The following is a 26,825-nucleotide window of genomic DNA, read 5'->3' on the forward strand; positions in this document are numbered from 1 at the left end:
GACCTCTCAAGCACATCGACCAGCTAGGCCACCAGCTCGTAGCTCAAGACGCACTTCACCCCCACTGCCCCCCAGCCTCCCTCTAGAGCCACGACACCCACGTCGCCTCAGCGCCCTCACGTTCATCAGACTATCAGTAAGAAGGTGATGCCCAGACGTCCTGGCGCCACACGAGGGCATGCTCGTCATACATTCCCCTATCGCGCTGTGCATCGCTCTCCCAGCTTCCTTCCCCGCCCCGCCCCCGCACCCCATCAGCCGCCCATCCGCACGTCAAGGGACGGGAAAAGCACGGAGGGCGGAGCGAACTGCTCCAGGGGTGGGCGGCAGGGCGGAGTGGCAGCACACAGGAGCGGGCAACTCCCCCTTCACACACCCGCTATCCACGTACCACACCACACCACACCAACTCCGTACAACACCAACCTGCCCCCGACCGTCCCACTCGGCCTCATGATGCAATAGGCTATCTCAAACCTCTCCTCCCCCTCCTCCTGCTGCTGCCATAGCCATGGCACGTTTCCAGCGCCTCACACCGTGCGGCCGCCCTCTTCCAGACTCCCCCTCCCTCCTCCCCTTCCCCCCTCCTCCTGCTTCTCAGCAGTGTCGCAGTGAGAAGCCGCACACCATCGCCACGATCAAGTAGATGAGCGCCATGGTAGCGCCGCTGATCACCAGCCACAGCCGGGCGTTCTGAAAGGGCCGAACAGAGCAATGAGCAAAGTGTTTACCACCGCCATCACCACCATCATCATAACCGGCAGCAGCAACAACGCCGTCGCCATCATCATCATCATCATCATCATCATCAGCGGCAGCAGCAGCAGAGGTCAGTTTCAATTGGAATTGCACGACATGAGGTCACCAGCAGCAGCAGCAGCAGCAGCAGCAGCAGCAGCAGCAGCAGTAAACAACAGCAGTAGCAACACGGGGGGGAATCCACTGGTGGGCCGCTGGTGCATTGCTTGTGCGTGGGTGGGTGCGTGAGTGGGCGGGTTGCGCCCCCGCTCTCGCTCTCTCACCTTCCACCACAGCGTGTGTTTCAACCTTCTCGCCTGCTGTCGGAACGCCAGCGACACCTGCTGCAGCCCCTCAGTCTTGTCCACCTGCACACGGTGTGTGTGTTAAGGTGGTGGTGGGGTGTGTGTTAAGGTGGGGTCTATACGCAGTAAGGCATCAGCAGGTAGAGTCAGGCAGGCGAGCAGCTTCTCGCGCAGTGATCCATCCCCTAGAAGTGGTGCGGGGCCCCCCTTCCCGCCCGTGGTGGTGGTTTGGTGGTTTCGGTTTTGGTTGCTGTTGCGGTGGTGGTGGTGGTGGTGGTTATCTTACCAGCAGGTCAAGGCGCTCCCCTCGCTCCAACACCTTCTCGATGTTCTCGATCATGATGTGCTTCACCTCCTGAAGCTGGCCCTGCAGACAGACGTGTACAGACAGACGTGCAGACTGACAAACGGATGACACGCATACAGATGTAGAGTGCCGCGCATGGCTGGATGTGCTACACAGCACACCGGATGGGGTGCAGCGGGGGGGAGGGAGGGGCAGCTAGGGCCCCTCCCACACCCTTTCCTCCCCCTCCCCATACTTCCCTCCTCTCCGGCACTCCGCACCCACCCACACCCACCCACGCACCTGCATGCGGCTAATGACGTCTGATGAGGGGTCACTGAACGCCGCAGCTCTCTCGCCCAGCACCTTGCCGAACTCCGTATTGTACTCGTAAGCCACCGCCTGAACACGGTTGGTGCCGCGTGTGTGTGTGTGTGTTTTGGGGGGAGAGAGGGGGAGAGAAAGGGGGTCAGGAAGGAAAGCTTCGCGGAGGGCGGTAAGGGGCGGCAAAGGGCGGTATGTTTTGGGGGGGAAAGGGGCAGACAGAGGGGGGGACAGAGGGGGCGACTGAGGGCAACCGCTCCCCGGGTAACCCTCAACCAACTCCCAACCGTTCCCCCACAGCGCAACATAACCCCCCTCACGCAACCCCCCCAACTCACTACATTACACTGTACTCATCACCCCAACTCACCTCCTTGGCAGCCGCGCCGTACATTCCCATGAAGCGGTTCCGTACATCATCCAGGAACGCGAACGGAATGCGGCGACCGAAGGCCTGTGTGTGGCGCGCGGGACACGTGTGAGGTGTGAGGCCAGGCAGGCCAGGTCGGGTCAGGACACTTGGGCAACGAGTGAAGCGAGGAAGCGAGACCCCGATCGACTGGGGGGCCGGGGGAATAAAGGTTCGGCGAGGTCGACCCAGATCGCCCCAACCCAAATGCGTCACTCTCCCACCTCCTCCGCCACTGCGAGGTAGGTGAAGCCCTCGGAGACTATCACGTGAAACATGTGCCTCTCCTGAGTGTACGTCACGTGCCTGGGGGAGGGTTTTTTCAGGGGGAAGTTGGTGGGGAGGGAGGGGAAAGGGAGCGAGGGATAGGAGTTTCGGAGTTTTGAGAAAGGGATGAATTCATATTCGCCGCTAAGCTGCGCGGTCCCTGGTCCGAATCGAAACTGAACTCTGTGTTTTTACCTGCGCTCAACCTTATCTTCCTTTTCCCAGTGCGTGTGTGTCTTACTCACGTGTCCTCGTGGGGCAGCTTCTCCAAGATGCGGACAGCGATGACATTTACGTTGCCGGTGACGGCGCTGTGGGCGGGGAAAGGGAATGGCGGTCGTGCCTGTCAGCGGGAAGCTGCTTGCCTAGCTGGATTGCCCGCATCCTCAGAGCAGGAGCTCTTCTTATGATAATAATTAGGGTGCAAACCTAATCATCTTGCCCAAAAGTGATGCGCCTCGAAAGCTGAGGCCACGTCGTGAGCATCCAGCTTGAGATTTGGAAAGTTCAGGAACGAAATGCAGCGGCTTACCTATACTCCGCAAGGACTACTTGGCCCCTTGCCACAAGGCTGTAAATGATCTTTTGAGACCCTGGCCCCGACATAATGGAAAGATGTTCACGCCTGCGCAGTTAAGCTATGTAGAACTGAGCTGCAAATAAAAAAACTAGTCGTCCTTGAAAGTTCCTTAGCCGAAATAGTCCTGTGACGCCGGTCGTTCGACAAACAACGCAGGGCACTACGTAAAGTGCCAAACTCAGGGTGCGGGGTCCTCAATTTGTCCTCTAAGACAGCTTATTGGGATATTGGAAGCAATTCAAGACCCAAGACAAGCTCTTGCGTTCTTCTGTACCGGTAGAAGCGCTTGTGCAGAACCGTTACTACGCCCCGACATGACGGATCTCTGTGCTATGAATTCCAGGAAAACTGCATTTCCCACATTGCAATCAATACCTTATGTTTAAAAGATATAAGCCATTTTATTTGCTCTTCGGCGTTTGTTGCGCTAGGTAGGCCTGGAGGTAGGTCCATAAAGGACTGTTCCTCCTGTTTGCAACGTATTGTATGTTGATCTGAACATACATCACTGTGTCCCTTACATCTATTGGATCCCATGAGCAGGCCATAGACTAACTTGGCTGCTGAGAAAGTCAACGATTCCACTGCACAGGTACACAGGGTGGGACTGTCTATGCAATGCCGGCAGCAATACTGTTATATTTATACCCGCGCGAAATGTTAGCGCGCGGCCTTCACCCCCACACGCGAGAAAAACAAGTCCCCATCCTGGCCCCACAGAACAAATTTCCAACTTATAGCTTGTAATCACAGTGGAGGTATGTGGTGTCAGAAACACCATCACCACCATCATACCGCAACACGGGAATGCTGAAGGAAGCCAGCGCAGTGCTGGAGCATCCGCAGCGCTGGCTCAGGCTTGGCTGGGATTGGCATGAAGTGTTCCGGGGAAGGCCGAATATCTGATCGCGGACTCTCCCTGCTTGCCAATTTTTTGAAGACATTCGAACGTAAGGACAAGATCTTACTGCTTAACACGTGATCTACCTAAGATATATTTCCAACTGCCATGTTGGCTCAGTACGGCAGCTCTGGTGGCTTCAGAACATCTCCACATCTCCACATCAACGTTGGTCAGTCATGGAAAGCAAGTGCGAACCCAATCAATGGCCCAAATCGCCAAAGTTGAAATTTGTTGGCCCATTGCCTGCCCGCGGGGCCCCTTAGTAACTTCTAAGGTAGCTAGATCAACATCTGGCCAATCCACGGTCGCCTGCGCTGTTGCATGACCCGCAAATCCCCCGCTATCCTTTATGCAGCCGCAGCGATAATGGAGGAGTGTGGCGGCGGCGGCGGCGGCAGAGGCAACGGTGGTGGCAACGGTGGTGGCGACGGTAGCTGAGGCGATGGCGGTGTGGCGTGTACGGCAGTAAGTTGGTTAGCGAAGGGCAGGTCCCCCGGGGCTGCGTTGCTACAGCCGCCTCCGTCACCTCATCGCTGGGGCCACTTGGCCCACTGGGGCTACTGCCACTGCCACTGTAGCCGCCCGTGCTGCCGGGCACCGTCGTTTGCTCCTCCCAGCCCTACCCCTCGTGGCAGGTGCCGTACGTATCATGTCTCCTAAGTTAGCACCGCCACGTGCACGTGCACACAGACATGTCTCCTAGATCCGGCTCTTGTATCCGGCGGCCGTCGCGGGATGCTGTTGCCGTTGTTTCCGTTAGACCGCATCCTGCGGCTGTGCGGCTGTGCTGCGCCCCGCAAAGTACCCGCTCTAAGTATCGCACCACCTTGCTTCACACCGACAAACCACACCAACAACCAATTACGCAAGGACCAACCTTCTCCACCAACACATGTGCACATATCCAAAATGACAACAAGCTTTCTTTCCAATCCTTATGTCCGGGATCCGGCTTGCTCATATTCCACCGCCCCTTTAACCACACGCAGCAGCACCACTAGCAGTAGCAGCTGCTACTGCTCACGCGGGTATTGTCGAGCTGTGGAATGAGGATCCGGACCTTCATGCGAACACGTCATGCTTGCCGCCCTTCACTTAAGCGTCACGTAAGCATCGCAGGTTGGCCTTCTCATCACCCCCCTCCCCCTCCTACGTTCTACGTTTGTTACTCTCTTGCCCTGGCAGCAGCTTCAATCGTGTGTGGTTCGTCTTTCCCTCCCCCTCCTCCCCCTCCTCCCCCTCCTCGTCCTCCTCCTCCTCCCCTTCCTCGCCAGTGATTTTTTTTCGTTTAGGACGGGTCTCAATTTATTCCAACCTAAGTAACAAAGTTGCGAGGGTTGTCGTAATTTATTCATTAATTGTGAGGCGCTGGGGGGGGCTCTGGCCCCCCCCCAGCTTGGAATGGATCGCCGGCCTCACCGCATCCACTGTTGTTGTTGTCAAGCTGATTGGGCGATAGCTTGCGCTTATGCTGTTCACACCCGCCATGGAGGGCAGGGGTAACATCGCCCGTGTCATCGGTCGCCGCTGGCAGCAACACCATTGCCGATGCATTACCGACAACAGCACCCCCATCCCGAACGCCTTTATCACAAAAATTTACAGGCTTATCTTGCTGTTTTGGTGTTTGTTCGACGTTTGATTGCCTTGTGCGTGTTTGGCTTTGTGCGTGTTTGGCTATGTGAGGACCGGTCATACATTCTGCTATGCCGTGTTGACTCACAGGCTTGACCTTCTTACGGCCCCTCATATCTATTCTATGATTGAAAATACTAAGTTCTGCACACTACGAAGCAATCTGGCAGAAATGGACGTTTTTGGCTGGAGGAATGTCAAGGTACGGGTCGGCCTCAATTAATTCCTTTTTTTCAAAAGCCAAAATGTCAATTTATTCCTTTTTTATTAACATTTTACTTAGAAAAACGCTGCTCCTCGCCCTCCTCGCCCTCCTCACCCTCCTCGCCCTCCTCCTCCATGGTCGCACAGCCAAGTCCTGAAGGGCTGTAGCTGGAACAGGTGGAAGTGATTATGATGCTGGAGGGCTTGAAGGAGGACATCACGTGTGCAGTACAGAGGCTCTGAGGCTTCTGTTCTGCTGATCTGGAGTTGCAATGCATTGGGCTGATTATGAAAGAGAGCCAAGCAAATCGCCAGCAAACGAACAGAAGTGGATCGCGAGTGACCCACGGGTCAGTTTATAGTTAGATGCAAGCAAAGGTGTAGCCTTTGCAGAAGGAGGCTTGGTTCTAAAACCTTTTTAAATGTCCTCATGTGGGTCAGACGTGAAGCATGGCGCCCTCTAGTGCTGCGGATAGCGGTAAAGAAAGCCAAAAGCGCCGATTTGTGTACGCGGGTCTTACCGAGTGTCCTGAACTTTGCTTCTTTAATCAGCTTCTGCTTTGTAAATTTGTGCTCCTATATTCCTACTTCTTATTTAAGCTCTTCCAAGAATGGATGTACCAAGGGAATGGGAAGGAAAAACGTTCAATATAAATATCCACATATGAAATGAGCTTGACTTTAATACGGCAATTTGCAAATCCTCTAAAAGAAGCTTCTAGGTTTCAGGCCTTTGTACTGGTATCTTCGTCTGGTACAGGCCAAAGCTTGTATGTTCATGACTATTCGTGTTATAATAAGGCTTTGGCCTGTACCAGGCGAAGGTGCCAGTGATAATTATCGGTCCGGCACAGTCCATTACAGTACTGACGTTTACAGGGAGATTATCTCTGACCAGGCCGAATTTAATTAAATTCATGAAGTAGTTTCTTTCGGACGTTTGGAGTTTGTATATTTATTTATAAACCGTCGGCCCGCCGCCGCAGCGAGAGCGCAAAATTTCAACCGGCAATGTAACAAAGCGTAACCAACATAGCGACCGACAGCCGAGACCCTAATTTGGATTTTGAGAAATTGAAACAGATTTGGACAGAAGTTTGATGGATGATGCTCCAACTCAGGAGGTCTCAGGACGCGTGAGAGCCGTAACGCCATTTCGATAGCTGCTCCGCCAGAGACCGCAACTACTCAAAAACAACGAATCTTCTTTGCAACAGAACAGACGGCATCCATAAGTGCCAGAACGCCAAAACAGTAAGCCGCGCTGAGGAGATCCAGATCCACAGCCAGAAGTACTTATCAGCCCTTTCCGCAAAAAAATCCGAATAGACAACCACGATCCAACAAATCCTAAACCCTAAAATTAAGAAACAAGATTAAGAGGCCCAGGAAGATAAAAATGGACTCATCGTGGAGCCCGAGCAACAAACACAAGGCCAAAAGAAAAACAAACATCCATAAAATCACCCCCCTTTTTGCAATCTTTCCTGTTGCTGCTCAGACGGAGAGAGATGAGCGACACAAAAAAGAGCAACACGCGCAGGAACAGAACCCTCCTCACGCTGCACTCGTTGGTAAGACGGATGATATCCACCAATACTCCTTTCCCGTTATCCTCCGCTACTCAGCGGTGGATTCGGAGCTCTTGCCAGGTGGTGGTTTCCCTCCAGCGCCAGCACCCGTCCGTCCGGCGGCAGCCACCCCCGCAAACGTCCCCGCCGCCGCCGTGAAAGCCCGCCGCTGCCTCGCATCCAGCGCCGCGCTGACACCCAAATTGACGGCCGCCACCGCTGCCACCGCCGCTACCAGCAGTGCCGGCCGTACGGCACCGCCCCACAGCACGCGCACATGCACAAAATCCACCGCCGCCATCCCGCCACTCACCAACATCTGGGCTACAGGACGAAGCTGTGTCGCGATCGGGGGGAAAACAGACCGCCCCGCGAAGATGCCGAATACAAACCCCGCCTCGTCCTGCCGTACATCCAGTTCCGGTCGGCTACAGGTGTACGTCACCAAGCCCAGCACGCTCGCCAGCAAGCCCGTACATGCCGCTGCTAGGGCGTCGTACCACGGCAGGCTCGTCATTACCACAGCCTCCGCTGCCGCCGCGGCTACGGGCCGAGTTGGGGGCGGCGGTGGAAGGCCGCCGCCGTCCGACGGCGCAGACGTGACGTCAACTCTCCCTGCTGGGCCCTCCGTTGAGACACAGCCAGGCTTAGGACCCATGGGTCGCTCGCGGCGCTGAAGCAGCAGCGCCAGCAAGCTCGTCCGCACGTACTGCCCCGCCATAGGCGACAGCAGCCACAGCATGCCCGCCAGCGCCTTGACCAGCGATCGGTCAATGCCGTACCGGTCCAACCGCAGCTTCGTCACCACCACGCCGACGCCGCCGACACCGGCGGCCGCCGCCAGCGGCCCCCACCCCCCTGGAGCACCCCGAATGCGCCACTCCGTATAGGCAGCCTCTACGACAGGATCGGCAAAGCCGCCCATCGCACGATACGCTGCGGCGGCGGCGGCGGTGGCGCGGACGGTATGCGATGCAACGTGCCGTACAGCGGCGGGGACCCAAGGTCTCACTTGGTGGCAGCGCTGTCGCTGCCGCTGCTGTTGACCAGCACTACGTCGTCTCAGCGAATGCAGCAGCAGCAGCAGCGGGTGGTTGTTCATCACACCAGACGCTGTCTCCAGGTCTCTGACCTGCACCGGCCTTACGTCATTGTCGCCTCCGCCTCCGCCGCCGCTGTCCCTGCCGTGCGCCGCCGCTGCGTCTTCCCGTCGGCTTATCGACGGCGGCGACTCGGGCGTTAGCGGTGACGGCGATGCCGCTCGAGTCTGGACGACGCCAGAGAAACTGTCGTCGGCGCCTCCACCGCCGGTGCCGCTACCGGCGGCCAGCCATTCCGCACACGCCGTCAGACCTAGCACCTCCAAATACCCGAGCACGATGGTGAGCAGCTGTCGACCCGCCTCCGCCCCCCTCCCCTCTCCCGAGCAGGAGGATCGCACCCCGCGAGAGCCCCCGCTGGGCGCCAGAACCCCCTCCTCATTCGGACTGGCGGCAGCTAGGAACCCGGACGCTGCCGCCGTACCGCCACCAATACCGCCACGAACGCCACCGCCCGCGGCGGCGGTGGCGACGGTGGCGGCGGCGGCGATGTCCTCCAGCAGCGGCGCGAAGTGGCCGTGGAAGGCCGCACCCTCGACGGCGCTGTAGCAGTAGCTCATATCCGGAAGCTGTTGCTGCGGTTGCTCCTCAGCCAGCATTGCCGGGCTGAGGAACTGCCGCTGCCGCCCTGCCGCCATACTCCGCTGTACCGCATCCGCATCCGCACCCGCACTAGCTCCGGAACCCTCGGGCAGCGCCGCCCGCAGTGCAGCACGGAGCGCCGCCAGAGGGACCCCGTCCGCAGAGCCGCCCTCCTCCCCCCCTTCCTCCTCCCCCTTCCCCCTCTCCTCCCTGTCCGCCTCCAGCCCCTCTGCTGCCACCTCGCCCACCATGCGCTGCCACAGCGACCGGAGCTCCCCAACGGGGCCCTCGGGCGCCACCAGCAGCGGAAGACTGCACAGCCAGCGAGCAGGCTGCTGCGCTAGCGGGCCCTCGCCGCCGGCAGTAGCGGCAGCGGAAGCAACGGCACCGTCGCCACCGCCAGCGCCACCGCCCGAATCAGCTGCTGGTTGCAAGGCCACTCCGGCGATATGTTCCAGCCTGCCCTCCGCCGACATTGGCGACGGCGGCGGAGTTGGCGACGACGGCAACGTCGGCGACGAGGACGAAGGCGATGCCCGCGGCGGCGGCGGCGGCGGCGGCGGCACATAGAGCAGGTGGAGGGCCAGCAGTGTTGGCGGCCGGCGGCTCGTGCGACTGAGGTTATCGCTCCACGCGGCTCTGCTAGCCCTTCCCCTTGTTTCCCCTTCCTCGACCTGGAGGACCTCTTCGCCCCGGAAGGGCCGCCTTTTGGCCCCTCCCCCATTGGGTCCGTATCCGGCCTCACGCCGGACCTCCCCGCCGCCGCCGTCGGCTGCCATGCCCTCATCGTCTCCGCTGACACCGCCGCCGCCGCCGCCGCCACTACCATTGCTGCTACAGCTGCTTGCCGGCGCAGCCGCTGCCACACCCTCCACCACCGCTGCCGCCGCTGCCTCCTCCTCCTCCTCCTCCTCCTCCATCTCCGCCTCATCCCGCGCGGCGCCGTTTTCCCCCAAATGACCCGCGGGTCGGTCCTCGACGGATTCCATGAGCCGCCGGATCAGGTCGGTTGGCAGGGAAAGCCGTAACGGAGCCCCCGCAGCTGCGGATGAGGACTCATCATCGTGACGGGGACCATCAGAAGAGCTGGACGAAGGCGAATGGTCAAATTCTGAGGCTTCGGTAAGCTCCGCAGCGGTGCCAGCGGTTTCAGCAGGATGTACGACAACGGGTGACGCCGTCGATCCCGGGATAGCGGCGACCACCACCAAACCACTGGGCCATGGCCTGTACGGCAGCGGAGGCGCCGACGCGAAATTTGGGTTGCCATGATGAGATTGGAGGTAGGGTAGCGGGGACGCCGGGGATGCCGGCGATGGCGGCGGCGACGGCGGCAGCAGCAGCCGTGGCGTCTCTCCCATGTGTACGACAGGCGCCCATGGCTCCAGATAGTTCGGCGGCAAGTACAGGCGACACTCGCTGTCCGCCGCCGACTCCGCAAGGCCGGTGCCCGTGGCGTCGTACGGCAGCACAGCTGGCACGATGTACGGAAGCGCAGAGGCCCCGCAATCATCACCGCCGTTGATTGCCGTTGCTGGGGGCGCGGCGGCGGCGGCATCTAGACCGCCGGCTGCTGCCGCCGCCGCCGCCGCTGCTGCTGCCGACTGTCGGGGCTGTAGCTGTAGCTGCCGCTGTAGCATTGTGCCACTCAAGGCCATCTCCCGCAGACCCAGCTGCCGGGCGGCGGCGGACACGCACCGACGTAATCGCGGGACCAGGCCACATGCCGCCGCCGACGCCGCTGACGCCGCCGCCCCCGAAGCCCCGCCAGCGCCAGCCTCCCTCTCACCATCCCCTACCTCGCCCACTTGGCCTGGGACGTTGCCTATGCCGCCGTTCTGAAGAGAGCTACAGCCGCCGCTGCCACCGCCACAATCTCGGCGGGTAGTGGCGGCGGCGCCGCCGCATCCCAACCGCCCGCTGCGGCTGCTCCAGCCCATACTGCTGCTGCAATCGCCAGTGTTGATAGCACCGGTGCCGTCCTCGCCGTCGTACAATCGTACTACGACGACTAGCTGTACACAGCCGGGGAGGGTAAGGCACTCGACGTTCCAGGGAGCTCTTCGGACCCACCGGGGGGCGCCGCCGCTGCTGTCGGCGATGATGTCGTTGGGGAGTTCGGGGCGGCCCGCAAAGCCGCCTTTCCTCTGCCCCCGTCCCCGTACTCCGCGCGCATCCCCCGGATTCCGTGCCCCGCTATGGGCCTCTTCATCACGCCCATGTCGCCATGCCGGGGGGGCCGTTGACCGCGGATCCAAATTTGGCCTGGCTGGATCCGGATCCGAGCCATGCGATACATCTGGTTGTGACGGCTGCTGCTCCGCGGTCGTTGTGGACCTGCTGCTGCTCATTGACTCTACTTGCTGCTGCTGCTGCGGCGGCGGCGGCGGCGGCGGTGACGCTGCTGCTGCTGCGGCGGCGGCGGCGGTGGACGCAGCGGCAGTACGGAGGTTTTGCCTCTCTGAAGCTGCTGGCGGTGCTGGCGCCGATGCCAGCTGCGTGGCCGCCTGCGAGCTGATCCGGATGGGCACTTGTCGTTGCTGCTGTTGCTGTTGCTCCAGTTGCTGTTGCTGTTGCTCCAGTTGCTGTTGCTGTTGTTGTTGCTGTTTGTTACCATTGTAGTCGCGGACGGCGGTATGAGTGATGATGGCGCCCCGCACATTCCTCCGGGAGGTAGCGGCCGTCAGCACATTGTGCGCCGCCTTCGTCGCCGCGGCTCGGAGAGCTGCGGCGGCTTCGTCGTACGACATGCCGTTCGGAATGTCGTACTACAGGAGGGACGGGTTGAGCCAGCGTTTTCGGCGCAGATAGTGCTTGAGAGCGATTAAAGATGTTCGTGACGCGAGAAGCGAGAGTCTTTATCGCTTTGTGAGAGTGAGGGAGAGTGAGAGGGAGAGTGGAAACGACCTCCCGGAGTTCAGGCAATTCATTCCTCAGGCATTCCACAGCTATATTACGAAATAGTGCGGATAGCTCTCGTAACAGGTTTTGCTGCGCTTTTTTGCTAGATTCGTTTTAATATGTTGCATATTATATAGATGTTGGATCGACGGCTCTCAGAAAAACTAACTCATATCTAACTCAGCAAAAGCCCAACACCGGACTTGCGAAAAGGTCGCGAAAACACTGGCGATTGCATAAAGAAATGGCGCAGCTGGCAAGCAGCACGCAATCAACAGCTGTTCATTCAGAGAGACGGAAATCAAACCCACAACGACAAACAGCCAACGGAAAGAGAACAGCAACGGAAAACAGAGTAAACGCTGGAGGGTGCGGAGTCTCCCCAGGAGTCTCTCTTGTCCTGCCGTACATATGAATGCATACCGGATGTGCATACCGTGCCCTGACACCTGCCCCCCACCTACCCACTGCTTTCCCTTTCCTTCAACGTCCGTACCGTACCGTACCTTGGCACTGAGGACCATTGTTGTTGTACGACGCTTCTGAGATGGATTGTACAGCACGCTGACGGGGCGCTCCGGGGGGGCCGACGCGGCGGCGGCGGCGGCGGCCGTGGAAGCGGCTGTGCCACCAAGGCCCCGTCCGCGGCTGCTGTTGCCGCTGACTGCTGTTGCCTCCGATGCGAGTACGGCGGCAGTGGGGTTGGCGGCGTCGGCGGTTTCTGCGGCGTCAGACACGGCAGCAGCGGCAGCGGCAGGGCAGGCGGGCATATCCGCAACAGCAGTCGATACCGCTGCTCCTGACGCTTCACCAGCGGACGATACGGGTCCCTGCGCTTGCTGCTGCTGCTGCTGTCGCTTCAGTTGCCCTCCTTCGCCTCCACTTCGACAGCGTGATAAGTAGTGAGGGGCTCCGCTGCTACTGCCGGGTCGAGGAGCTGCTGTTGAGATCGCTGCTACTGCCGCCGCCGCTGCCGCCGCCACTTGCGCTGGCGGCTGCTGCAGCCGTTCCGCCGCCACCACCTCCGCCTTCTCCTCCGGCGCCGTTGCCGCCAATTCCCACCCCGTAGTCCGACCCCCCTCCTTCGCCGCCTTCCTGCCTCCGTCGCCCTCCTCCCGCTGCTCTTGTTGCTCTTCTATCACCTCTGGATGCTGCTCCTCCTCCTTCCTCCTTCCCCCCACCGCCACCCACCGCCACCAACCCCTGGACCGCACAGGGGCCCAAAACCGCCAGTACCGCCGCCGCGCTGTCGTCATAGTCGTCGCCATCGTTATCGCCGCCGCGCCGATGCGGATCCGGCTCCAGGTCAGGATCCGAATCCCCCGCAGCCGCGCGGCAGTTGAGCGAGCCAAGCCAAGCAAAGCCGGAGCGCTGACGTACAGAATTGGAGCGCCGTGCACCAGTAATACACGCAGTAACGCCTTGAGCGCGGCGTTACGGCGGCCGCTGCCGCCGCCGTACGCCTCCCGCGGTGTTGTATGACCCGTGGGTCCGTCTAGGCCCAGATCCAAATCCAAATCAAGATCCAGATCCAGACCCACCGCTTGAGTCATCGGCGGCGGCGGCGGCTCCGGAACCAGCCTCAGCCCCACCATGCGATGCGCCAACAGCGTGAGTACGACACAGGCGTAGCCCGCACAGACTGCTGTCAACGTCAGCATCCGGGGGCGAACCTGCGAAAGCGCAACAGGGATGGTGATGACGATGGTGATGATGATGATGACAATGATGATGATAATGATGATGATAATGGTGATGATACTGATGAGCCGGCGGCGGCGCAATTCCATTTTTTAGAGGTCCCCATCTTCCGTACGATTGAACTTGCCGTACCCGATGACATGCCGCTGACGCTACCGCAAGCGCCGCCATCGTCCAGGGCCGAGTGTGCGTCGCCACTCCCAGACCCCCCGCCCCCGTCATGCGCCAATGCCATGGCCGTACGGAGCCGTGGCGTAATGCCCAATGTACGGCATGCGATAACACTACTATCCCGCACTTGTACGGCGCGCCAGCCAGCATCAATGGCTCTCGGTACGCCGCCCAAGTGCGCTGCAGTAACGCCGTCGCGGCTGCTGCTGGCGTGGCGCCAGCCGCAACGGAGGCGGCCGCGGCGCGAGGCGAGTTTCCGTCTGTCGTACCCGCCGCTGGGCCGCGGGGGTTCCGCAGCACCCACATGCGCGCCTGCGCGGGCCGCGACCGCTCCCTTCCAGCGCCGACAGCTCCGGCTACGAGAAGTGTACCAGTGAAAAGTACGACAGTCAGATGTACGGCGTACCACGTGAGCAGAACCCAATCACCCATGAGAATTGCTCGTTCCAGGAGATAGAAGCGAGGCCTTGAGAAGACGTGAAGGGCCTGTGGTGGTGCAATAAGTGGATGCCAAGTCTGTTTCAGGTTGAGGTTAAGAGAGGAAGATTGACGGGCGGACGGTCCATGAAGAGGGGAAGAGAAGACGTGCCGGAGAAGCGAAAGAGAGAGAGAGAGAGAGAGGGAAAAGGGAGAGAGAGGTTGGAGGGCATCGGTAGAAGTTGTACCCTTTATCTTATCCTGGACGACCCGTCTATCTATATCTTTGGTATCTGCTCCATTTCCGCCGGTGGTTCGTCTTAACCCACATATGGACCCCTCATGGCCCCCCCCCACACACACACATGTGGTCCTCAATGGAATCACCGCAAGACCTCCCGTAACCTCGTCCCTTCTTTCCCGCCCTCACCTTCCAAATGCCCCGTATAGCCATTCAAAAACGCTCCGACCCAAATCAGTCCCTCCCGCCTTCGCCCTCTGCCGTACTTGAGTACGACAATGTACGGCAGTGCATGTACGACACGATTGCATGACAGTCGAAACTAGTAACTCCGGTAAGTCCTACCTGCTGTAAGAAATCAGCTCTGCAGGGGAAGTCCGGCAGCAGCCATCCTGCCGCTCGCTGGGCGCCGCAGCTCCCGACGCCCTCCTCCGGATCCCCCTCCTCCAACAACAACGACAACTCAGGGGGGGTCGATGAAAAACTTCCGCCTGCAGCCGCAGCCGCAGCCGCAGCCGCGGCAGCAAAGGCCTGCTGCTGTCGCTGTCGCTGCCGTTGCAGATCTCGCATGTTGGGAATCGCCACCAGCATCAATGGAACAACAAGGCAGAACGCAGAGAAGGCCAGCTCTCGCGCAAGTTGCGCATGTCGGAAATGTTCGTTGCCCTGCGCGAGGTGCCGTTGCTGGTCCTGCAGCTCGTCCTGCTTGCGCGGCGTCTGCGCCTGCGCCTGAGCTAGAGACTCCGGTAATTTTATTGCCTTTGATGATTGTTGAGGTTCTTGTCGTGATTCATCGTATTTTTCAGGAGAGTCTAGAGATGTTAAAAGAGGCAAAGGCTGGCGGCTTTCGCTGTCTTTGGCGCTGCGGTTGCTTTTGCTGCTCATGCTCGCGCTGTCGCTGCTAAGAGGAAATCCAGATGTTACGTCGCTTTTTTCCGTGGCGTTGTTTTTGCTGCTGGGTTCCGGAGAGCCAATAGTAGAGGGCTTGCGGTTTGTCCCCTTCGGCGGAAGCCACTACCTCCAAACTGCCGCCCGTGCTTTGGCTTTGCAGTGCAGCATCCATGACAGCTCTTTCATTAGGGTGGGTTCTGTAAAACAGGCACGATCTGCTCCAACAGCGAAAGCCGCAAGTGTCAGGGAGCTAAAAAATGGTGGGATGGCCGCGCCTTTTTCGTACGACATGACACCGACAATAATCAGACAATAGCCGCGACATTGAAGGACTCTTTACCGCGCGTCTGTGCTACCTTCGTCCAAGCAGATTGAAGCAAAGCGGCTGCACGCGTAAGCTGCCGGTTGGGTCCATAATTGCCGCGTCGCGGTCATTGCATTTCGTCCCGCGCTTCCAAGGCGTGCTGGCGCGGCTGGCGCTCGGCAGCCGTCATGGAGGGTCATGGTCCGTCCCCAAAACTGGATAATCTTGCGTCAACGCGCAGCTTTAACGTTGCCGCTTCGTAGCAGCTGGCGTCACTCTTAGCTTCAATGAAGCAGCGATGAGAACGTATTTTGCAACGGCGGCATGCATCGCTTTCTCGCAGCTCAGGATTTGCAAAGCATTGCAAGCCTACGCGCCGATGTGCCACTACTCCCGATGCGGAATACTCTGCGGGGTACAGTGTTACGCTGCGCGTGAGCCCCTTGTCATGTCTTTCTAGAAGAGCGCAACGGAATGCATGTGCATGTATCATGTGTCCAGTCTTTGCCATTTCTAACTTTTCGTGGGAGCCGTCCATAAATATTTACAATTCTATGCAACCCTACTTGCAAACGCCGTCCTTGACCATCTGGCGGAACATCGTCTAGACCTTCCAAAAAACATCCCATCCCGTCCCCATATCCTCACATCACACATTTTAAGCTTCTTAGGTGCAGGCAGCTGCGGAACTGCCGCCGCGGAACTGCCTTCGCCCTCCTTGCTCCTCATCAGTTCCCAGGCCAGAGCCAAAGGCCCGCATAACCGCCCCCATCCTATCACCGCCGCTGCATCCGTCCGGCTCGAACCCAACAGACTGCGCAGAGAAAACGTTTTCACCACCGCGTCCATGCTCAATACACCATATCCGCCACCACCAGTTCTGGAGCGGATCCACCTCCGCCACCGCCCCAAAGCCCCCCACATATGTTCCCAAGGAAACCAGCTTTTAACGAAGGCAATACATACATACATACATGTACATGGTAAACCGGCCCCATCCTATCCTCCGCCGCTGCCGTACAACAACATCCGGATCAAGGGGTTTCTCCAATCTCCAACTCCAAGTGGGGCGCAGCGGCAGCACCAAAAAAGCGTGCGAGCTTATTCTGCTGCGGGTGATGAACGCCGGTGCTGCACGCCGTTGACTGAGTGTGCTACAAGACGAGGATGGGTGCGGCTCTAACTCCTTCTGGAGTTCGGGGTGTGACCGGCAAGGCACGCGGGGCGCCGCCAGACGCGTCGAGCCTGGCGAGCCGGGGGGGACGTCGACGCCCTTCCGGCGCCACAACGATAGATAGAAATGTTAACCGTCCATGGTTTCCCAGCTTCTATTACGTTCCGGCTCCCCATCTGTTATTAGGGTGCAGTAAACTAGACCCTAGTAACAATAAAGAGGAGGTCTGTCAGGAACTTGTAACTTTAGCCCAGGAGGGGGATGTACACTGCCGCGCCACTGTCCTTATACAGGTCTGGTCTGCAACTGGGTCCTAATCCACTAATCCAGGGAGTGGGTACCGGTCAGCCATTCTCTAATCTCAACAGGGGTGGATTACTTCTAATTCCAAATCCAGAGTGGTGGTCTTATCCATATCCTAGGGGCGGTTGGCTGTAATCCACATCTCGTTGCAGTATCCCAATCCTAATTCTGTGGCCGGACCGCAATCCTGATCCTGAGGCGGGGGTCCCAATCCCAATCCTGTTGGCCGTGTCGTGGAGCTGTATTGCAAACGTTATAGTGTGACTGGTTCAGTAACCTTAATTTTGGCTGGGGGCCCCAATCCTAATCCAAGGGTTCCATGACACAGAAACACACACACTGCCATACAGGCGCGAGGCGATGGCACTGCAAGTGCGTAATAAAATACCCCTTAATCCAATTTTACAGCGGGTAAATGATGAAATGAAGTATAAGACTGGAAACATAAAAAGCAGGCTGACGAAGCTGCACACCCACACCATTTCTGCAGTGCACCGAGCCGTATGACACGGCCGGAAATGTCCAAGCAGAGTATCACGTTTAAACGCCTTGGTTCAAGCATCAACAGATGTGAAGGTGGGGCACTCGAAGATGAAATGCACGTTTTTACTGAATGCCCAGCTTACTCCAGTACAAGGGCTAGATATGAACGTGACCTCGTGTTTCAAGGGCACGATATGCGCCGAGGCCCCACCCCTGGCACTAGCCAAGTTCCTCTCGGAAATTTGGGAGACCCGGCACGTTGCTCTAAGGCGCTGCGTGCTCAAGCGGTGATGTACAGGTTCCAGAGGGTCACGGCACGTTCCAGCTTTGACATCATATGAATAGCGGACCCTTCCCTGCACGTTTAGATGAATACACGCACATCACACGGGATCGCACACATCAGGGGTGTCAAAGGTCTTTTAACCATACACGTCAACCATCACAACAAAGTATGCAAGCGGTAGTATGACAGCGGCCATGAAACGATCGCTATTAACATCGCCCAGTCCCGTACTGACAGTCAAAAATTCACATGTACCCGTCACTGCCCACCAAAAATCATTTTCCCTTGTATAAGGGAAACAACAACTTGATGAGACCCAACCCGACCGGACCGCCTCGTTACGCAAGCCTCGTCATGACAGGTTTTAACACAGCTTGGCTTAAAGAGTCTCGTCTCGACGAATCAAAAGTTTAGACCTACAGAATCTACGAACCAGGGTCTGACGTTTTCATAATGTCAGAAATAATCATCTCTGATAGTTTTTTTGTCAGGCGTAGCAAGGAAAGTTGGAACGAGTTGGAACCTGTCGGACCACCAGGAACTGGAACCTATCGCCCATCGCTCCACAAGCAGTCAGAAAATATCTGTTCTACCATATGGCTTCAAAGGAAATCATAGCCAGAATGCGCAGGGAGAAAACCGCCTGCCAGCGTATCAGGAACCGATGCACAGGTGAAATGGGCTAATCGGCTTAAAAAAGCGAGTGTGAGCATACACAAATGGCAGCTGGCTGGCAGAGGTTAAGGCCTGACTTCTGCTCCCTGAGTCTCCGGGTTCAAGTCCACCTGCCGACCCCTCGGTGTGTGAGGGGCGGTGAAATGGGAGGTGGCCCACCATCTTATGGACGGTGTAGGACGTGATAATAGCAGCTTGCGAGCTGACCAGGAACTAAGTTGAGGCGCCGTTGATCCGCTAGATTTGGTTGGATGCTGGTGGTAAGTTGCCTAACCCAAAGAGTACATTCTGAAGTCGGATGGGGTGAACGGATTAGGGTGCCCCTCTAGCAGGGGAGAGCAGGGAACTGCCCCGGGAAGGAGGCCACTGGTGAAGCTGTACCACCCTGTAACAGCATCAACAACATCAACAAATGAAAAGCAAAGGTGCAGGGAAGTTGACACCCGACAGCGTGGGAAGTGGCTGAGCGAGCAACGGAGCCTCACTGACCGTCCGAACGTATCATCCGCTGCTACGAATTGCTGCAACTTCTTTCTTTACCTGCACCTTACAGAACTATTCAAATCTTCCTTCAATCATACTTTCGAACCGGAATGGGTCAAGGAGGCCGCATCGTAATCGCATCTATGCAAGCAAAGCGCTTCCCAAACTTTCCCGCCCGCCCGCCTTTCCTTCTATTGGGGGCCCAACCAACGGGCGCCCTCCAGCGGAGAAGGAAGCCTTTCCGAGAAGTGCTTCAGGAGCAGCTCTCATCCCACTCTGCATTACTGCTCCCACCACACCACATCAGATGGGGGACGTGCCGACTTTCTCCCCTCTCACGACCTTAACACCCCAAAACCCAGATAGGGGGGTCTGGCAACATGGCTACACATTACAAACGGTGTGTTCCGTACGCAATATGCGACTCTTCCTCCACTTCAACAGCTCCCTCATTCGTGGCGCTCCTTCGTTCCACAACCCACCGGAAAGCACGTGACGGGCACTAGTAGCTCGCATTCTCGCCTCAAGTCACCTCTCTCCGCAGCACACATACACACATACATACATATACATACATACGACCCTTTAAGAGCCCCTCAGCGGGGCAGTCTCCGTGTTTCAGAGGAGCTATCGCCCCTCTCCCTCCACCCCACATCCACTCCCCCTACCACCACCTCGAACCCCTACTCGCAGGGCAGGTCGAAGGTGTAGTTGGTTCCCTCGTTGTTGTCCCAATACCCCCCGGCCTCTTGGCCTGACGCCACCTGATAGTGTACGGCAAGGCCGAGGGTCACGTGGTTGCCGGCGGCCAGAGTGGTACGGAGCGCGACGCCGTACTCCGCCGCTGCACGGTCCAGGTCGATGGCGAAGTTGAAGTTATCGGCTCCTGGTCCCAGGCGCTTGTCCCAATTGGCAGTAACCTAGAAGAAAGCGGGTTTTGGGGGGGGTGGGCGGGGCGGGGTCGGGGTCGGGGGGATGGAAAAGGTCGACATGCGCGCGGGTGCTCTGATGCTACGGGATGATGACTCCGACGCGGGAAGAGAAGAGAAGAGAAGAGGCAAACCGGATCAGCAAACCGGCGAAGAAAAGGTCACGCACCTCATATTTCCTGATTAAGCTTTAAGCCATACAGATATCAACGTCCCTAAGTCGCCATCGCCGTTGAAGGCACATCGATTTGTTCTCCGAAGACACCGTCACCGCAGTCCCCTCCCCCCTCCCCGCGCGTTTCAGGTTAGGGGATGGAAAGGGGAATCTCCCACTACTTTGATCTGGTCATGCATATGTATGTGCTTATGTATGTATGTATGTATGTCTGCTGAACTTGCACCCCACCTTGCTGCGTAAGCGCCCTATCCAACTTCCCCAATCCGTACCTCGCCGTACGACGCCCAGCCATCCAGACTGTACCGCACCCGAACATCCTGTGGAAGTACGCCGCCATACACACGTATGCACATACACACGTACACACGTACGCACATACACACGCACACACGCACACACATGTACGCGGGTGGGTGAGGTGGCTATCGTGGGGAGGAGCGATCAGCGCCACGGACGCGCCCATGTCCAAGTCCATGTCGTACACTGGCATCACCCCTCAGCTCAGTGCTAGGGACCTCGCTTCGCCGACCGGCCCCGGCCCCGGCCCTGGGGGGAAAGATATCGTTGGTGGTCTCGGGAAGGCCCCCCGGGGCCCCCACTCAACCAAAACACACACGAAATCACGATAGCGGATTTCCCTCCCCATTTCCTCCCCCGCTTCACCACCACCGCCATTGCTGCGTCACTTGTATAGAACTCCCCTCCCCGCGCCACACCCTCCACAAAGACATTGAAACCCCTCCTCACCTTTTCATATGCGAGGTTGGCCACCGCCACACTCCCCCACACACTGCCCAGCGCGAGCCCCCGCAACCTCCCCAGCCGGGTGCCGCCGGGACTGCCAGCCTCCGCGCCCCTCGAACCAAACAGGCTGCGACCGCCGCCACCACCATCGTCATCGCCATCACCGCCACTCGTACCAGCCGCCTCCGCTGCCGCCTCCTCCGCCGCCGCCAGTAGCCCTCCGCCTACCCTGGACCGCTGCTGCAGAACCCCCGACGGCGGCGGCGGCGGCAGGACGCGTTCGAGGTGGGTTAGTCGTACAGGCTGGTTGTTTTTCCAGCCCAGCGAGCGAGCCGGGTCCGTGTCGTGGAAGAGAACTCCAGGAGGGGAGCCGGCGGTAGTGGGTTTGGGCGACGGCGGTGGCGGCTGCGGCGGCGACGGCTGGGTGCCGTACACAGCAGCTCCTGTACGGTACCGGTTGGCGGCATGGGGGCTGGGTTGGTTTGGGAACCTGGAGAGCTGGAGCCGGTGGAGGAGGAGGTGGAGGGAAATAAGAACCGGACCTAACGGAACCTAACGTGACTTATCGTAACGCTCTCACTCACCCGCGGGCGCCTCTGGGGTGACCTGACCCCTCCCACTCGCCAAGTCCGAGAGTACGGCTGCCGTACGAGACACGTCATGGTCGGTGGCGTCCCCGGGGAATACGAGCAGCAGGGTGGAGGCGGGAGAGGGGATAGCGCGGGATTGCATGGCACCTTCGCCTCTTCCGCCTCCGCCTCCGCCTCCGCTGCCACCAGCGACTTCGCCAGGTTCTTGTTGTTGGTGGTGGTTCACTGACCCAAGGGTCAGTTGCAGCGTACGGGAGTCGATGCGGTGACACAGAATCGGCACGGCAGCGGTTGCCGCCGTACCATAGCTCTGTGAGTTGGTCCCGCGCTTCCGTACGACGGGGAGGAGGGCGGGAAGGGCGGCGGCGCCGAGTGCTGAGTGCCAAATGACGCGCGTGTGTGTATGCGGGTGCGGGTGTGTGTGGAGTGCCCAGCCTCCCCCCCCCACCCCAAAAGCACCCTTCTTGGCGGCCGCAATGGAACCGACCAAGAGCCAAGCTGCATGCTTCCCAGGCCGACCTTGTCCTCCTCCTCCTCCTCCTCCCTAACCCCTGAACATCCCCCCCTAGCCCCTTTCCCCCCCTTTTCATAGACGGGGCAAACCCCCAAACACACACACACACACACACTTGTGTTTTGCTGAGCTTGTAACGCATGACATGGTTCCCCCCACTTCCCCTCCTCCTAGCCCCTACCCCAGTCGAGGTGTACTCACCACACGGGGCGGGGAACTGTGCGGCGTCAGGTCGCTCCCCGGCCCCCGCGGTGCCGACAGGGGGAACTCTGCGGACCCCACCCACAGGGAAACATGCGGGACTCCCCCCTTTCCGCTGCCGCCGCCGCCGCCGCCGCCGCCATCGCGGCCGTGGCCGTGTACGGGTGTGCCGTGTGGTGACGGTGTTGATGTGGTGGTGGTGGTGGTAGTGGTGGTGGTGATACGCAGCGGTCCCCGGGCCAAGGTGCGGTCCAGATTGCCGCTGACCTCGCGAAGGGTGACCTGCGGCAAGGAGGAGCAGGCGGAGGAGGTGAGAGAGGAAATGAGGTTGGAACTACGCGTGCGGTTTGGCCTGGCCATCTAGGTTTCGGCATATTAACTGTAAATTACAAGCGCAAGCATCCACATGGAAAAAATGTCAACGGCTCTGGGCTAGGAAAGAGATGGTAGTAGACGCAAGGTGCCCCGGACGTTGCGTGGTGACATCTTTAGCTGCCAGTTCTGTTTGTTTGGTTATTGGGTTTACTTATGAAACGATAAGTTGACGGACTGATCGGGTTATGCCCTATCCAAAGGCCTTCCAAAGGCCTTCGCTTCCTCTCCTTAAAAAATCCATAGATTTCAGAGTTGCCTTTTTTGTTCAGGTTGAACTTTTCTTAAGTAGGAAATCCCTGATGCGCGTAGCTTAGTTACAGAGACATTACAGAGACCCAGCGGGTCGCGGAAAGTTGAATTGGTGCAAAAAAGATGTTGACTGAATCCACTCCGCCACGTCACCAAGGCAGTATATCATCATCAAGACTAGCCGCCGAACTAAGCCAGGATCCTACCGTGAAAGGCAGGCTCAGTAGAACACCGCCTCCTGCTGAGCCGACATCCCCCGGGGCGGCGGCCTGAGGACCAGCAGGCGAAGGGGCTGAGGAAGCACAGCGTGCGGCGAGAACATCCGCAGAGGTGGGGGCATTCTCGACCTGGCCGTGGCCGGCACCGCGAATGCTGCCGAAAAGAGCTTTCAGCATTGCGCCTGAACTAAGGCTTATGTGGATTAAGGCTGCTTATCAAAAGAAGTGATTCGTAAAGCATTAAGAGACTTCAGCATTGTGCTTTTTTCCTCATATGTGCGGAAAAAGCCTGCGTATGCGTGATTCTTAGAGGCAGTAAACGTCGGCCTGGCGTGGGCTGCGCTGGGGGATGACTCACTCTTTGCCATACCTCGTCGAGCTGCAGGCCGAAAGGCCGTACGGCATCCCGAGGTACCTGTATAATATAGTCTGGCAGGGTATTCGTAATAATGTCGATACATGTATTATCCTTTGTGTGTGTATGTCTGTGTTTGTGTGTATGGTCGTGCGCGCGTCTGTGCCAGCGTACATTTTAATCGGAGACCTGGACGCTGCGTGTCCCATATGAGGGCGCAACTGCTGAGCTCTTATTATGACTGCTGCAGGGGATGCTGTTTAAAGTTTGGCGGGTAAATCATCGCTCCCATAGACTCCGAGTCTATCCGTCTATTCCGTGGGAGTCCCACGGAAAGCTGCTGTTGCTGGTCCGCGGATATGATTGTCCTCTTGTGTGACAAGACAAGACGATCTCCTTGGGAAGTTTACCCTTGCTTTCACAGAAATTCCATTCCCTAGGTTTGCCGGCTTTTCCAGATCTCACTTGCTGTGGGTAGTGGTAACGAGGGCGCCGGATTCGCGACGCCTAGGGACTCGCATGCAAGGAACTGTGGGGTTCTGTGAATCGGGTGACGGTCCAAAAATGACGAAATCAACGAAAATTTGAGAAACATCAGCAGCAAACGCCCTTAATCTCCTTCTCACGAATTTTGCAAAAGGTAACCGTTGCGAATTATTCAAAATCCAAAAGTATTTGAGGAACCTTATTGCCCTTTTGTACTTTTGCAAAATCATTTTGCCGCATCAAGGAGGGGACGACGATCAGGGGCTTCCCCCCAGCCCGACCTTGCACACATTACTGCCAGGCAGCGCCCCTCTTCCCGCTCACCGCCATCCTCCGCTCCCTATCCTCGCTATCCAAACGCGTTACTTCGCGCAGCCACCCCAATGGTCTCTCCCCCTCTCCTCCTCCATCACCCTCCCGCGTCCGCCCCCATTCGGTCGGAGGCCAAAAGACTGACTGGAGGAAACGAAGTTGGGATTTGATTGCGCCTCCCACAGCGCCCGTCGCACCACCAAGTAATCGCCACACATCTCAATCTGTACAACATTCCAACGGTATTCCTATCAACGGCACAACGGTCCAACGGTCCAACAATTCGAACAGTTGCCGAATCCAGTGGTCCAACACTCCAACAACGTCAGCAATACCCGACCCATAAAGGGTTGGAAGCGGCGGGGCGGCGACACTCGCGCGGCTGGGTGGCACGCGGGGGGACAAGGCACAAAACACACGGGTGTCCTCCTTGACGAGGGGCACCCGCATGTAATTTATGCCCCTGCCTTCACGGACAGATGCCATCACCGCTGTCTACTCGGCCATGCTGCACAGCCCCCCTCTCCTCCCTCCCCCCCCCCCCACTTCGCCCACCCACCCACAAACACACATGCACCCATGGGCCGGGAGAGGCGGGGGAGAAGGGGGAATCCAGGACAATGCCACCTCCTCCTAACGACAACGCCTCTCACCCACCACCACCACCACCACCCCGACCCCGCGCCCCCGAGGTGGAGCCTCCTTAGGTCCCCCACCCTTCGATGGTGGTGCACAATAACCGATAATTTAACTCATCCCTAATACACTGCTATCCCGGCTACAAACCGAACCTAACCACAGGTGTCGGGTCCCCCCTAAAACACACACACAAACACACAAACATACATTTTTCCCCATACTCCCCTTCCCTCTAAAAATCCTTCCCCAGCACCAAAGCGTGCTCCAAGGAACCCAGCGGCGGCCGTAACACCTCCAGGGGCGGCACTCGTACGGTGTAAGTGCGAATACCGTACCCTCCACCGCCGCCGCTGCCGCCCCGCACCCCGACCTTCCCCGCCGCAGTCGCCATAGTCGTCGCCGCCGCCGTACCGCTGCCGAGGTCTCCACCGCTGCTGCCGTACGTCATCTGCTCCACGGATGCCCCCGCTGGCGCCGCCGCCACCGCTGCACCCCCCCGTCCCTCCTCCTCCCCCTCCTGCTGCTGCTGCTGCTGCTGATGGTTGTCTTTAGCGGTTGTTGTGAAGCGGCAGCACCGGAGGACGCCCCCCAGGCAGCCGTCGCGGCCACCGCCGCCACCATCAGCACCACCACCACCAGCAGCAGGTGCGGTCCTGGGCAGCTCGGGCTCCACGCGCAACGTGAAGACCAACTCACCGCTCTGTGTGTGTATGTGTATGTATGTGTGTGTATTTCGCATGTGCAGGAGCAGGAGGGGCCGCCGGGGGAGGTGGATACGATATTGTGTTGGGGGGGAAAGGAGGGGAGGCACACACACACATACACACGCACGCACGCACACTCTCTCTCGACTAGGGGAGCAAGAACACCCCCAGGACGGTGCTCGTTCCCCCTCTCCTTCCTCCAACTCCCCCCCCCCAACCTCCCTCTGCACACGTATACATACGTACATACATGCATACATGCACACAGCTAAGTGACCCACCGTACGGTCCTCCTCCACCTCGCACCAGTTGCGCAGGTTGAGCAGCTGGTTCCGTGTGGCCGTGTCCCGGAAGGTGTGTTTCAGGTGGCTGCGTGTGCCCCGGTTGAGGAGTCCCGCCCGACCCGACCATTGCAGCACGCGCACCAGGCACGTGGGAGGCGGCTTGTTGACGATGGCGCTGCTGATGATCTGAGGGGCGTGTGGGGTTCGGGGGGTTTTCTTAGGGTTTTAGGGTTTTAGGGTTTGGGGGTTCGGGTTCTGGGGGGTTTTGTAGGGAAGTACGGCAGCAGCTCACCATGGCGTTTCATGGTGTGACGTGACTCGACAGGGGGAATGGGGGAGCGGGGCAGATTAGGGACAACAACGGCTTCGCGGGGGTCGCGGGGTGGGGTCGTACACTCACATACGTAGATAACACGTAAACGTACGTATCATAAAACTCACATAACAGAGCCCTCGAAACGGTCCGTAATTAATAAAATAATTCCTGTAGTATTCCCTTAGCTTAGCTTAGCAGTAAATTCTAAACCGGCAGGGAAAACCTCCTACTACGTCTACACACGCACACACATTTTACACGGACGCACACGCACCTCTCCTCACCCGCCCAGCCCCCCACCTGCTGCATGTACCTCCAGTCACCTCCCGGACTCTTCCAGGGGCTTCGGGGCCAGCTGTGCAGCTTGCCCACACCGCACAAGTGCACATCGCCGCTGATCTGGCTGACCCTGGGGCCCCGGTGGGGAGCGGGGGGGCCCCCGGGGGGAAGGCGCGTATGCGGGTGGAGGGGGAAGAGAAGCGATGCAATCCAAAAGCCTCAAACCATGCTCTGGGCACTGCCGAAGCCCAAATTAGCGGCGGACCCACCCAGTAATTTCATTCAGTGGTTCAGTGGAACACCTTTACACCAAATAAAAAGCCATTAAAAGCCACCAACATGCATCGGTCGAGGCAACACGACTCTCCTCCATAAGCAGCCCCATTACTGGCCCAATAGTATTGCCTCCCCCTACCACTGCCGCTGCCTCCCCCCTCCCCCTACCACCGGCTATACCTGCAGCTCCTGCTCTTGGCCAGCATCTGCAGGTGCTCTACCAGGAACCTGCGCTCCCCCA

At 58.6% G+C, this 26,825-nt stretch overlaps 3 protein-coding genes across 3 annotated transcripts in view; all 3 read right to left on the reverse strand.

The window, feature by feature from the left end:
• Positions 1-597: 597 nt before the first annotated feature.
• Positions 598-2,935, reverse strand: vamp75 (uncharacterized protein; the record flags this gene model as incomplete). Its single annotated transcript, XM_002946215.1, has 8 exons — positions 598-693; positions 1,023-1,106; positions 1,330-1,410; positions 1,633-1,731; positions 2,024-2,107; positions 2,287-2,368; positions 2,575-2,640; positions 2,862-2,935. 8 exons carry the CDS (start codon positions 2,933-2,935, stop codon positions 598-600), a joined length of 666 nt encoding a protein of 221 aa, XP_002946261.1.
• Positions 2,936-7,272: 4,337 nt separating this feature from the next.
• On the reverse strand, positions 7,273-15,221 carry VOLCADRAFT_86357 (uncharacterized protein; the record flags this gene model as incomplete). The annotated part of the gene is made up of 6 exons (XM_002946216.1): positions 7,273-9,326; positions 9,867-10,920; positions 11,566-11,673; positions 12,313-13,479; positions 13,640-14,164; positions 14,682-15,221. The coding sequence occupies 6 exons, from the start codon at positions 15,219-15,221 to the stop codon at positions 7,273-7,275; spliced, it is 5,448 nt and encodes a 1,815-aa protein (XP_002946262.1).
• A 4,397-nt stretch (positions 15,222-19,618) lies between these two features.
• Positions 19,619-26,825, reverse strand: part of VOLCADRAFT_86358 (uncharacterized protein) — a gene marked incomplete at both ends in the record, with an annotated part of 14,693 nt that continues 7,486 nt past the window's right edge. Inside the window, 9 exons of the mRNA XM_002946217.1 lie at positions 19,619-19,855; positions 20,790-21,229; positions 21,371-21,704; positions 22,092-22,373; positions 22,922-22,984; positions 23,292-23,312; positions 25,096-25,425; positions 25,711-25,899; positions 26,330-26,438. Of these exons, the coding sequence (XP_002946263.1) occupies positions 19,619-19,855; positions 20,790-21,229; positions 21,371-21,704; positions 22,092-22,373; positions 22,922-22,984; positions 23,292-23,312; positions 25,096-25,425; positions 25,711-25,899; positions 26,330-26,438 (2,005 nt within the window). The remainder of the gene's footprint in view (positions 19,856-20,789; positions 21,230-21,370; positions 21,705-22,091; positions 22,374-22,921; positions 22,985-23,291; positions 23,313-25,095; positions 25,426-25,710; positions 25,900-26,329; positions 26,439-26,825) is intronic.

The sequence above is a fragment of the Volvox carteri genome, assembly GCF_000143455.1.
Source record: "Volvox carteri f. nagariensis unplaced genomic scaffold VOLCAscaffold_1, whole genome shotgun sequence".
Lineage (NCBI taxonomy): Eukaryota > Viridiplantae > Chlorophyta > Chlorophyceae > Chlamydomonadales > Volvocaceae > Volvox > Volvox carteri.